The sequence below is a fragment of the Patella vulgata genome, chromosome 6 (assembly GCF_932274485.2).
Source record: "Patella vulgata chromosome 6, xgPatVulg1.2, whole genome shotgun sequence".
NCBI classification, from domain to species: domain Eukaryota; kingdom Metazoa; phylum Mollusca; class Gastropoda; family Patellidae; genus Patella; species Patella vulgata.
The window spans coordinates 40,606,038-40,620,477 of record NC_065884.2 but is presented as its reverse complement, the minus strand read 5'-3'; the positions used below and the strand labels follow the sequence as shown (position 1 = coordinate 40,620,477).

The window sequence follows — 14,440 nt, the reverse complement described above, 5'->3', positions numbered from 1 at the left end:
TTATTTCGCATTGATTGAAGAGAGGTGACAGAGATTTTATTTTTTACAACGATAGAGTGTGTCCAGCTGTGCATAAAATTATTTTGTATCTGTTAACGGATATCCGAATAGTAGTTTCAACACTAAATTCAATAGACCTCCGTTTCACAAATTAAATGATGCATATTATAAATTTCATACATATCGGTTGATAACTTTCATCAATCGAGCATTAACAAGGTTGAACAAAGTGAAACAAGGGTCATAACTCTAGAAGTATCTATTGTAAATTGCTGTTGACTTTCTGCTTTTACTCTAGATTGCATTTTGAACCCGATACCCCGCCATATTTATTCCCAATATTAAAAGCCTCTAGAAGAAATGTCTGAAAGCCCTCAACATATTGAGAGTCTTATCAAACACTGACTGGGGAGCAGTCCGTAAGGTCCTGCTCAGATTATATCGAGCATTAATAAGATCTAAACTAGATTATGGGTGTATTGTGTATGGGTCAGCCCGCGAGTCTTATCTCAAAGAGCTTGACACCATACACAACCAAGGACTTAGAATCAGTTTAGGAGCATTCTGAACATCTCCATTGCAGAGTTTATATGTCGAGGCGCACGATCCCTCATTGCACGACAGACGTGATAAACTTGCACTGCAGTATGCTACAAAAATTGCATCTCTGCCTCATCATATTTCATTTAACACCATGTTTAGACCCTATCATGAACATCTATATTTACTGAAAACTAATGTTATTCCATCATTCGGTATTCACATTCAACCCCTTTTCTCTCGGGCTGGTATCATTCAAGACAGTATTGCGAATACTCCTTTCTTGAGACACCACCACCGTCTATATCTCCTCCCAAGATCGATCTCGATCTTACAAAAAACAAAAAGAAAGATGGTTCCAAAGAAGGCGATCGGGTAGCTTCGGCTACTGTCACACCATTTGAGACCATTTCTGTTTGTCTTCCTCCTGCTACTTCCATATTTACTGCTGAACTCCAGGCCATCTTTCAGGCTTTGAAGTTCATTAAATCCTCTTTATCTTGAAAACACATTATATATGTGTTGAGACACAGGCCGTATTTCGCTGGACATAACTGATTTGAAATTAAGAGTCAAAACGGAAACAATTGAATGTAAATCAGTTTATATACAATCAGATTACATTATTATATGCGTTGCGACCCATTTAGGTCAATTTCTAGGTCCCAAATATTAGCGATTTAGCTCCTTTAAGCCTCTCTTAGGAGACTGGCCCAACTTCTGTAGAACTAACAGGAGAGATGAAGTTGTTTTGTGTCGCTCTCGCATTGGTCATACTTTTTTAACTATTATTTCATTTTTAAGCGTGAACCTCAACCAGAATGTGAGCACTGTCATGTTCCTTTGACAGTTAAGCACATTTTGATTGAGTGCAAGCATTTCAAGAATATTAGATCAAATTTTACCGTTGTCAGTCATTACATCACATGTTTGCCCAACCGAGTTTATATGGTAAAGTGTTAGACTTTTTAAAGAGACAGGATTTTATCATCAATTTTAATTGTGTATATATATATATATATATATATATATATATATCATTTCATTTCATTTTTATACGCCCACATAGAAATGTGGACGTATATTGCCGTCGCCCCAGTCCGTCCGTTTGTCCGTCCGTCCATCGTCCACAATTTCTTGTGAACGCTCTAATGCCAAAGGTTATCATCCAATTGTTTTAATATTGATATATGTTGTTTGCATTAGTGAGATGAAGAAGCCTATTTAATTTCAATAATTTCTGTTTATAACGTCTAGAGTTATGGCCCTTGTTTCATTTTGTTGAACCTTGTGAACGCTCTAATGCCAAATGTTAATATCCGATCTTTGTGAAATTTATATGCAATATTTATATTAGGGAAACGAAGAAGCCTATTAAATTTCAGCAATTTCCGTTTATTACTTCTAGAGTTATGTCCCTCGTTTCACTTGGTTAATATTTAAATTAGGGAAACGAAGAAGCCTATTGAATTTCAGCAATTTCCGTCTATTACTTCTAGAGTTATGTCCCTTGTTTCACTTGGTTAACCTTGTTAACGCTCTAACCCCAAAAGTTACCATCCTATCCTTCTGGAATTTATATGCATTATCTAAATTAGTGAAACGAAGAAGCCTATTGAATTTCAGCAATTTCTGTGTATTACGTCTAGAGTTATGGCCCTTGTTTCACTTTATTGAACCTTGTAAACGCTCTAATGTCGAAAGTTAACATCCGATCTTTGTGAAATTTATATGCAATATTTAAATTAGGGAAACAAAGAAGCCTATTGAATTTCAGCAATTTCTGTTTATTACTAGTTATGGCCCTTGTTTCACTTTATTGAACCTTGTGAACGCTCTAACACCAAAATTTATCATCCGATCTTTCTGAAATTTATATGCATTATTTAAGTTAGTAAAACGAAGAATCCTATTTAATTTTAGCAATTTCTGTGTATTACGTCTAGAGTTATGGCCTTTGTTTCACTTTATTGAACCTTGTGAACACTCTAATGCCAAAAGTTATGATCCGATCTTTCTGAAATTTATATGCATTATTTAAATTAGTGAAACGAAGAAGCTTATTGAATTTCAGCAATTTCTGTTTATTACGTCTAGAGTTATGGCCCTTGTTTCACTGTATTGAACTTTGTGAATGCTCTAACATCAAAAGTTATCTGCCGATCTGTATGAAATTTACATACGTAATTTAAATTAGTAAAGATAAGAATCCTTATGAATTTTAGCAATTTCCGTTTATTACTTCTAGAGTTATTGCCCTTGTTTCACTTTGTTCAACCTTGTGAACCCTCATACGGCAAAAATTATAATCCGATCTGTATGGAACTGTTTTGTAAAGGCCCCCAATTACCTACAAAGGAATAAATATGCGACAACCCTTGTTTTTCTGTGATATAATTATTCACCATATGTTTGGTGCAATATAGCCTGGTTGGAGCTGACGTGCCATAAGACCACATTGCATTTCGTTTCATTTCAATTTGGACAAAAACTGCCAGACAAAATGGCCACTCCTCGTAAACAAATAGTGTAAACTGTAAACATTGATATATTAAGGTTGTGGACCCTCTAGAGGTCAAAATTTTGATCCGATTTTGATGAAACTTGAAATACATGTTTGTAATCTAAAGATCCTGGTTTCTTTCGATATTCGCGCATATCGGATCAAAACTTCTGAATTATGGCCCTTGATTGTATAAAAAATCACGTTTTTAGCTTGTGACCCCTCTAGACGTCACAATTTTTATTCGATTTAATAAAAATGTAAGTTTATATCGCTGTTACACCCTAATGGTAGTTGAGTATGAATTTCGTGAAAATCGGACCAAAACTGCTGGATAAAAAGGCTGCCCCTCGTACGCTAATAGTGTAAAAATATGGTATATCAAGGTTGTGGACTCTCTAGAGGTCACAATTTTCACCCGATTTTGATGAAACTTGAAAGGAATGTTTATAACTCAAAGGTCTTGGTTCCTTTCGATATTTGTGCATATCAGATCATAACTTCCTGAATTGGGGCCCCTGATTGTACGAAAAATCGCGTTTTTACCTTGTGGTACCTCAAGAGGTCACAATTATTATCTGATTTAAATTTAAAAAATAACGTTCGAATATGTCACCGTTACACCATATTGTTGGTTGAGGTCGAATTTCATGAAAATCGGACCAAAATGATGCTTGTAGTCCCTATAGAGGTCACAATTATTAACTGATTTAAAAACCTGTTCGAATATATCACCGTTACACCACAATGTTGGTTGAGTTCGAATTTTGTGAAAATCAGACGACAACTGCCAGACAAAATGGCCGCCCCTCTATACAAATAGTGTAAACATCTGGTATACCAAGGTTGTGGGCCTTCTAGAGGTCACAATTTTGATCCGATTTTGATGAAACTAGAAAACAATGTTTATAACCCAAAAATTTTGGTTGCTGTCGATATTTGCGCATATAGGATCGTAACTTCCTGAATTATGGCCCCTGATTGTACGAAAAATCCTGTTTATACTCCCACATTTAAATGTGGTCATATATTGTGCTCACCCCCGTCAATCCGGCGGTCCAGTGTCCACAATTGCTTGTGGAAGCTTTAGAGGCTAAAGTAAATATCTGATTGAATTTAAATTTATACACAGTGTTAAAGGTCTTGAGACGAAGAAGCCTATTGATTTTCAGCGATTTCCAATAATTACTGCCGGAGTTATGGCCCTTGATCACTTCAAAAAATCTTGTGGATGCTCTAAAGGCCAAAGTTAATATCCGATTGACTTTAAATTTATACACAGTGTTTAAGGTCATGAGACGAAAAAGCCTATTGAACTTCAGCGATTTCCGATAATTACTGCTAGGGTTATGGCCCTTGATCACTTTGAAAAATCTTGTGGACGCTCTAGAGGCCAAAGTTAATATACACAGTGTTTAAGGTCATGAGACGAAGAAGCCTATTGATTTTCAGCAATTTCCGATAATTACTGCCAGAGTTATGGCCCTTGATCACTTCAAGAAATATATTTTCACTATAATCACGCTTGCGTGTGTACATTGATTATCTATTTCTAAAATGTAAATACATGATTTTATATCTGACAAATCTGAATAAAATATTGCTTATAAAAAAAAAAGAAATCTTGTAGGCACTCTAGAGGCCAAAGTTAATATCAGATTGACCTTAAATTTATACACAGTGTTTAAGGTCATGAGACGAAGAATCCTATTGATTTTCAACAATTCCCAATAATTACTGCCAATGTTATGGCCCTTGATCACTTTGTGACGCTCTAAAGGCTAAAGTTATCATCCGATTGACTTCAGATTGATACAAGATCTTGAGACGAACAAGTATATTGATTTTCAATGAATTTATATGACTTGAACAGCTAAATCCATGATATTAAAAGTTTTGTATACAAAACGTTAGCATTAGGCAGAACTTTATAAAACCAAACAAATTCTAATGGTTTTCTGATAATTACTTCATGTGTTGTTGCTCTTAATCAGATTTTAGTGTATTATAAATGTTTTATTACCGAAAAAAGTAAAAATATGCGACAATTCGTGTTGACTGCCCGGACCATTTAGCTGCTGTGGGCATATGTTTCGTTGCCTGGCAACCTATCTTTTTAGCTTGTGGTCCCTCTAGAGGTCACAATTATTATCTGATTTACAAAAATGTTCGAATATATCACCGTTACACCGTGATGTTGGTTGAGTTCAAATTTCGTGAAAATCGGACAAAATCTGCCAAACCAAATGGCTGCCCCTCGACGCAAATGTGTAAACATCTGGTATATCAAGGTTGTGGACCCTCTAGAGGTCACAGTTTTGTGTGACAAAGTGATCTATACCTGAAGTTGACGTTTAAACTCTCTATAAACTTCTGTTAAGGCACGATCTTATTAAACATCTAATTTATTCAATATGTTGTTTACAAGCTACACGTGATCCGTGTATAACACTAGACAGAACTTCAAAGAGAATGTATTAGTGGTCAGTGCATCCCATACCTTGACCTGACAATGACTTCCAAAGAAATATGCAGTAAATACAGACACCATAATTTGCTAATAAACAATACCATATATGATTATCACTCCTGTCCATCTTCCCTGATTGTTAGACGCTATATAAGCAGGAGTTAAACTTACTGACAGCAAGTCAGGGCTTGGAATAGAGCTCCTCCTGATTTATGTCTATTTCATGTTCTCAATAAAGGTCTTATCAATTATGCTGATCTTCTGTTATCTGTAAGATATAGTGTGACATTTGATCCAATTTTAATGAAACTAGAATTGCATGTTTATAACCCAAACATCTTGGTTCCTGTCGATATTCGCACATATCTGATCGTACCTTCCCAAAATACGGCCCTTGATGTTACAAAAAATCGCTTAGTGTTTAGCTTTTTCTCTATCCATCTCTTGCAAAATGTGGGCGTTTTCTGCCTGGCAGCTGCTGGTTAGTTTGTGGATTCTCTAGAGGTCACAATTTTTTATCCAATTTTAAAAATCGTTTAAATATATCACGGAAAATTGAAACAAAATGCCTGAAAAATGGCCGCTCTTTGTACGCAAAGTGTGTAAAAGTATGTAATATGAGGGTTGTTTTGATGAAACTTAAAATATATCTTTATATCCCAAAGATCTCAGTCCCTACATGTATTTGCACATTTCAGACCAGAAATTTCTGGATTATGGCCCCTGATTGTACAAATAATCGCTTTTGTTTTTATCTTGTTCTCTATCCATCTCTTGCAAAATGTGAGCGTATCTTGCCTGGCAACCGCTGTTTTTTTTTTCTCTTGTAAAAGTCCACTTTTATTAAGCAGGTACGGTATAACTTACTAAATAAAGCATGACTGTGTGTTTAATAATGATAATGAGGAAAGTGAAGCAAGGGTTGAGAAATGTAATAAAAGAGCTTTTGTTTTTTTAACTTTTAATGAACGATTTAATTATTCATTTATTAAATAGCCTACTAGACAATTAGTGTGAATATAACCAAATGCAATGGAATAAACAAACAGAATCGAAAACTGTATGATGTCCCTATTTCTAGTTTAAACCTTGACATGTACTGGCGGTATTATTAATGATATTCTCAAATATTTCATTAAAGTGCACATAAGATGGGCTTGGAAACTTTTGGATATGTGTAGCCAATGGTTACAATATCAACTTTACGGCAAGTTCACATCAATCTGATTGAAATTAATTCAGTTATCTTCACTCAAAGTCGTAAAAATGGACCTCCCGTAAAAACGACTTTGCCATTTATCGAAAACACTCTTAATCCCCTCAGACGCCAGTGACGTCACAGTGACCGAATGCATATTCGGAATGTTTATTCCTTAATTACCTACATGTATATACAGCCGGCGTGTGTACTCATTAACGCCTGACTGGTTCCTTAATCCCCCTTAGTTCCTTAATTAAATAAAACAATTGACTACGGAATAATTTGTTTTGTAATTCATTTTAATTTAAGATTCAATTTAGAATTGGTTTCTCATGACAGCAATTTTAGTACCCTTTTAATACATCGTGTGCAGTCCAATTGATTAGAGATACATTTTCGTCAAAAGAGTATTGTGGTTCTAATTTCCCCGAGTAAAAAAGTAAAGGGGTAAAAAGATGTGGTCACGCAAATTGTATCATAAAAGTCAAACATGAATGAAAAGCGATTTGTAAATGACGATCCTTTATCGTTGTACGGCGGATTTGACTTTATTACTCTGAAATAGACCGTAAAAATGAAATGCGAAAAAATATCTCAATATACAGGACAAATAAATTTTGTTGGTAACCATCAAAATGGAATAACAGACAGATTGAGAAGTGTCATCTAACTATCTTTGTGTATTGATAATAATAGTCGTGTCGTTAACATCAGTCATTAATTAATCAATCCGACTAAACTTATACAGATTTGGGGGTCATTAATTAATTTACATCTCGGTGTTAGTAGTGATTGTTAGTGGGATTAAGAATGCTGATTAGGTAATTATCTTTTTTACGCCGGCCAGATCAAAGGCATCACTCTAGGTGCAACGTGTCGTACCTTCAAATGAACTAATGGTAGAATCGTACACACACATTTATTGTTTTACTCATCAGTTGTTTATAATTATTATTTAATTGTTGTGTTTTTGTAATCAAGTAGCATCGCATTATTTGTTGACTGGCTTTTAAACAACATTTAATTGACTTGATATGAAATATTCTTTATAATAAAAGTATTTTACAATTGCATTGACAGTTTAATCACTCACCAAACGGCATCAGGAACTCTGCGTATTTGATATTCATGTCCATGAATCCCATGGAATTTTCGCGCCAAAGTTTAACCTCAGTAACTACGCCCGTAGTGCATTGAACCGTACATGGCAATAAGATTCCCAACGTTGATTGGCTGAGAAATGAGGGCGATCTATGCATGCTCATCGGAAAATTCCATATTCGCTGTGAATTTCAAATTGAGTTACGATACAAGTTGTTCTTTGTGTATAGAAATGGTTATTATTATTATGAATAGCTAATAATGAATATATCGACAATTGACTGGCATCATTTGTATTTCTGTACTTAAGTTTGGGATATCAAGTATTACGGGGTTATCCAAATTACCGGTAAATGCGCTAATTGCTTGAGTCATCTTCATTTGACACGTGGCCTATTTAAACAAAGGCAGCTTAAATTGATCTACGGCATTTTAAATTCACTCTAAAATATTCCAATCACAAATGTTTAATCTATACCAATGAAAGACGATAATTCGGTGATTATGATTAGGCCAGTCACGTGGTAATTGGACCGTCAATAGATGCTTGTCCAGTTGCCGTGTGTATTGATAGTGCTATATTGTACAGACAGTGAGATATTGTATACATAATGTATATCCTATGTGTAGTGCCTGTGACGTCACCAGCCAATCAACCGGATTAAGGTCGTAATTGAAAAATCGTAAAGCGTTTTGGCGTGTCGGATACTAAAACGTTAACAGCGGACTTAATTTTAAACAGATAGGTGTGAACTTGCCGTAAAGTTGATACAGTAACCATGGGCTATACGTACATTAAATTTAGATTTTTGATCTTACGTGGTCTTTAACATCCAATATTTGAGTTATTTGGGTTTGCAAACTTTAAAATATGTTTCCTTGAGGTTAAGTAGATTGCTTTTATCTGCCAATATGACTACAAATTAAAGGAAATAAATAAAAAGGGAGACCTGGGATGTGTGGTAAATGAAGTAACAATATGGTATTTCTGTAGATATATGTAGTGTCACTTCTCAAATGAATGTATCTTACAGCATCATGATGATTATAAATAATGTACTGGTATTAATTATTTTAGGTTATAGAATATAATGTACCCTTTGGTAAAAAGAATCGAGGTATAGCTGTTGTTACATCATATTGTCAACTTGTTCCAAATCCTACAGAAGACAATATTAGAAGAGCAAGGGTATTGGGCTGGTGTGTTGAATTGGTGAGAAGAGTATTGATATTTTTGATTAGTTTGTCATTCTGGATCCAGGGCCAATACTTTCTTTGTCCCCCGCCTTTCGAGGAAAGCAGGGGACTATTTAAATGGGTTTGTCCTTCCGTCAGTCTGTCTGTCACACTTTTTGGGACACAATAACTCACTTTCTAATTGAGCTAGAACACAATAACTCTCCTAATTGAGCTAGAATGTTCAAACTTGTTGTAGGTGTTTAATAGGTCAATGCCTTGATCAAGTTCGAAGATGAGCATTTTCTGCTATGGGTAATAAGTGATAAGCCATTTGATTGGTTGATGCTTTGGAACACGATAACTTTAGTTCTAATTAAGTGAGAGTGATGAAACTTGGTGTATAGTTTCATTACATCAATACCTTGACTAAGTTCGATAATAAGTATTTTCTGCTCAGGGTAAGCAGAGCGATTAACAAATTGATTGGCCGAGACTAGAGTTCTAATTAAACTAGAATGTTCAAACTTGGTGTAGGTGTGTATTAGGTCAATGCCTTGATGGAGTTTAAAGATGAGCATTTTCTGCTTAGGGTAACCAGAGATAAGCAATTTGATTGGTTGATGCTTTGGGCAGGGGCGTACATAACGATTTTGTTTGGGGGGGTGTTTAGCGAAAATGCGACCGACTGATGCCCATACCCCTAGTACGAGTGACGCAATCAGGAACCGAGCACCACAGGTGCGAGTTTTGTAGGGGCCATGTGAAGTAGCGGATCTAGATAGGGGTTGTGCCTATAACACTGAGCAACCTGAGAAAATTTTGAAAAATTGAGTCAATATCTTGGCATTTGAGGTCATTGCTGGGAGAAATTCTTGTGGACGAGGGGGCCAGAAATGTGAGTCAATTAGACAAAATCTCGAGATCTGCCCCTGCCAATTCCGCCTGTTTTGCAAGAGTTGACAGAACTTTTGTATAGTCTGCCGCCCCACGTGACCCACACACCAGTGCCAGTGGCACTACTAACATAACTAGGCAGTTCAGTATAACCGTGAATATGATAGTGCCGAGACAGTATAAGACAATAGAGGAGTGGAAGAATGATGTTATAATTGAATCGAGCGCCGCAGGCGCGAAAAAATTTGAGATGTGTAACCGAGCTTTTAATTTTTGGGACTGGGCCTGACGATTTTAGTCAATGTCATAGCAAATGGATCCAAATTCTTGTTAACGAGAGGATAAGAAATGGGACAGAACTAACAATTCTACAGTCTTTTGACCCACGACTCACTCACTAGTGGTACTACTAACTGGGCGATTCACTGTAACCGTGAATATGATAGTGATGAGATAATAAAAGTCAGAGAAGGAGTTGAAGAATGATGGCATAATGGAATTGAGCGCCAACATGTAACTGAGCTTTTAATTTTTGAGGACTGGGCCTGAGGGCACTTTACCTCAATGGGGCGCTTACTTGGTCTCTGAAATGCCCTAGACTTTGGGGAGAGAATTTGCAGAATTCTGATGGTCAGAAAACATCCCATTAATTCATTTAGTCTAAGACCGACTGCGGTGAGCACTTTTTTTTTGAAACCGACTATTTGGTGAAAAACATTTTTTTCAAACATGATAAGTCGACAAGGTTATTTTATACTAAAGTTTTGCGTGAGTAGAGTGACGTGTGCAGTGAGCATTTATTTTGATACCGACTGCTCATATCATACGACCGACTGCACTGATTTTGCTTGGGATCTATTCTGGCATTATTTGTTTACCTCATTAATTCATTAAGACGATAACTTTCATTCTAATTTAGCTAGAATGTTCAAACTTGGTGTAGTTGTTTATTAGGTGAATGCCTTGATGGAGGTCGAAAATGAGAATTTTCTGCTTAGAGTAAGCAGAGATAAGCAATTTGATTGGTTGATGCCTTGGGGCACGATAACTTTGGTTATAATGAAGTGAGAGCGATGAAACTCTGAATATAGATTCATTATATCATTACCTTGACTAAGTTCAATGGTGAGAATTTTCTGCTTAGGCTAAGGAGAGATAAGCAATTTGATTGGTCAAGACTTTGGAACATAACACCTCTGCTTTTAATTGAGGCAGAATTTTTCAAATTGATGTAGATGTTCATTAGGTGATTCAGTGAATCTCTTGACTGAGTTCAATGATTAACATTTTGAGCTGAAGCTAATCAGTTTCATTAGTCGATGCTTTGGGACAAGATAATGTAGATTCTATCTGATAGCGAGTGATGAAACTTATTGTATAGTTTGATTGCTCGATACTTTTGAAAAAAAAAAAATGCGCGATTAATTAGTATGTGTCATCTATTTATTTTGGGATTTTGGCTGGGGACATCAGCCTCACTGTTGGTTTGTTTAATCTCTAGTGACTGCAATATTTCCAAGATTTAAAGTATTATAAACAATATATTTCCAGTTACAAGCATATTTCTTGATAGCAGACGACATAATGGATTCCTCCATAACAAGAAGAGGGCAGCCATGTTGGTATAAAAAAGTAAATGTCTATTATTATATTTTTATCAATTTTACCTGTGGGTATAATAACAATGTTATTAATGTCCAGTGTTAGTGTACAACCACTCCAATGACAATTTTACTGAGCAGGTCTCAAATACCTCCAAACTAGGCAACTGGCGTACATGGTATATGATGACTTGATCTTACAAAATATATAAATATGCAGAATGTGGGGACCCTTTGGAAACTGTATGGCCATTTTTTTGCGAAAGTTCCTAAGTGTGAATTCATTTCAATTTAAAATGGTTCAAATATTATCCGACGTGACACATCATTTATGTCTCAATCAGGATCAATCGTGAAAGGCCCAATTGTTTGTATCGTAACATTTCTACTCGCATATCAGCCTTTTAAATGATGTGGTTGGCTTTTTTTCGGAGAGTGTACGGCATTGGCTATTTCCGAATAGGATAATAGATGCCATTTCCCTTGGGAGGGCTTGCTAAATTGAACAAGTGGGATCATAATCTGTTATATAAACAATCAAATTTCATTTTGGTGAGTTCAAAATAGTTTTCACTCGGATTTGAGCGTACATATTTTTATAAGGCGTATAAAAGGACCAGAATAGTTTTTTGGCTTAAACGATGAGAGTGATCTACTTTGAATCAAAATTGTCTAAATTTGCTATTCAAATTCCGAAGAATTTTGACTCCTGATAATGGTATAAATTTGTTGTTCAATTTATGGAGTATTTTGTACTCCGGTGTAATGGCTGATGGCAGAACAAACACTTTCTGATTGGCAGATTATACTCCGGTAATGTTCCGGGCGTAAAATCGATCAGAGTCGTTTCTGTAAGGGGTCAACTTCTCCGTAGGTAAAGTTTGACTCTGGGTTTGATTTTTGTTTGCTGAGTAACCTTACCAGCTAAGAATTTCTTAACACTCACTTACAAAATATAACTACCATCTTACAGACAGAAGAAGTAGGCTATATGTGGTTCCAGATTAAAAATTTGAATGTTTTTGATTATCTTGATCTTAATTCATGACCAGGAATTTATATCCTTCAATAATTGCTCGGTCAATTGATCCAGATCGGAACAAAACATTGTGGGCCAGTGATGGGTAAAACCCTACATTACTTGGAAAGTAAGATTCAATCCTCTGATGAGGGTAATAAGTAAATTTGGAATGGTGCCAAAGAGGCTTGTTGACTTATGAAGACTACCTATATAAAAACAAAAATTGTAAAATTGTAAACCATACAATTGTGAAAGTAAATAACCAAGTTCTTTCAAATCATTAGAAAATAATGGTTGTCAAAAATGAGATATGAAACAAATTTAAGGAAAAGGGAATGGAAAGTGCAGGAACATGTTTACTTTCTCCAATCCTTCAACAATTAGTAATTTGTATTTATTAAATTCTGTTTTTCAGCCTAATGTTGGTACCATAGCTATTAATGACTCCTATTATTTAGAGTCATCTATTTTTGTTCTTATCAAGAAATATTGTAGAGATCAACCATATTATGTTCATTTAATGGAATTGTTTCACGAGGTAAGCTAAGTGTAACATGTTTTAATAGCCAGGAAGTCAGAACTGTAAATTTTTAACAAATCTTATGGTATATACTATATAGCCAATACCATGAATGTTACTGACCTGTACTATACGTATCATATTGTTTTGGCATCACGTATCGCGATATATCGCTGAGCAATTATAAATTTTATTTTTATATGTGGTCTACTTGATTGAAGGCCACTACCCTATCAGCCTCTGTATCCCCAGTGGTCTCATTCCGTTCTACTCCACTAACCCCTGGGTTAATCCATAGGGTTTTCACTATTACAAATTACCTGCCCTGGCCTTGATTGTAGCTAAAATCTATGAACCAATCAAGAAACAGTTTACAAACCAGGGCCCTGTTTCACAGGTAAAATCATTAAAATAGATTTTAACTAAAATCAAAATGAAATTTTAAATTTTGTGCGTTTCGTGAAGATCGATTGTAAATTGTAACTTAAAATGCAATTTTAAAAGATTTTAGTTAAAATTGCTTGCGTCCGCGCAGTGCACATTTCCGATGCAGGAACTTAAGGTGTAAGCAAATACGCTTCGAAACTGAAAACTGTTGACATGTTGAACTGACGGGTACAATATCAACAGGGAGGGTTTCATACGTTGTAGCAATGTTTGCACGTGGTCATACAGTCGTAGAGAGATGAAATAAATGAGTTTATTTCGTATTTTTCGTTTTGAAATGTATCGGTGGGTTGGCCTTGAACTTGGCATTTGATTTGTGACCTTGGCATTTGATTTACTTGCAGGCTTCATTGTAATTGTAAATAATATGTATCAATAAACTATATTTTGGATAACAGAAACTATAGAGAATTGTCACAAACATATGATATTTGTGACTCAAACGACTAATCTAAGCGGTAAATTGTTGTCAAATTTTAAAAGTATTTAACATCTTTGAAACTAATCCACCAAATAGCCTAGATTTGAAATGTCATCCTATACTGTTTTAAAAATACTTTGAAATTACCAAAGTGCCACACTCCTTATTGGATAATGCTTACCTATCTTACTCAAGTAAAATGATTTTTTCCCAAAATAAAATATCTTTGGCTCCCAAAACTTCTCTATTTATGCTGTGTTATTAACAAAAGCCTTCATTAAGAAAAAATAATAAATTCATGATATTAAAATTTTAATTTCAAATAGACCTATAACATTTTTCAATAAACACATTTACAGGCCTGGAAATAAATTTTAATTTATCTGACATTTTAAACTTGACAGTCGGACATGTATTATAAATATCATTAAAAGCAACAATAAAATACAAATCTCTGGACAGTCTGTGCTTGACAAAATGACAGGCACCAAAGGGATTGTGCCAGTCAAAGCCTTAATCTGTGCCTGACAATGTCTGTGACA

At 35.3% G+C, this 14,440-nt stretch overlaps 1 protein-coding gene across 1 annotated transcript in view; it reads left to right on the top strand.

The window, feature by feature from the left end:
- LOC126825413 (farnesyl pyrophosphate synthase) overlaps positions 1-14,440 on the top strand; it is a 59,712-nt gene that overhangs the window by 25,162 nt on the left and 20,110 nt on the right. The window contains exons 3-5 of the mRNA XM_050555099.2: positions 8,894-9,028; positions 11,440-11,520; positions 12,926-13,048. Coding sequence (XP_050411056.1) covers positions 8,894-9,028; positions 11,440-11,520; positions 12,926-13,048 — 339 coding nt within the window. The remainder of the gene's footprint in view (positions 1-8,893; positions 9,029-11,439; positions 11,521-12,925; positions 13,049-14,440) is intronic.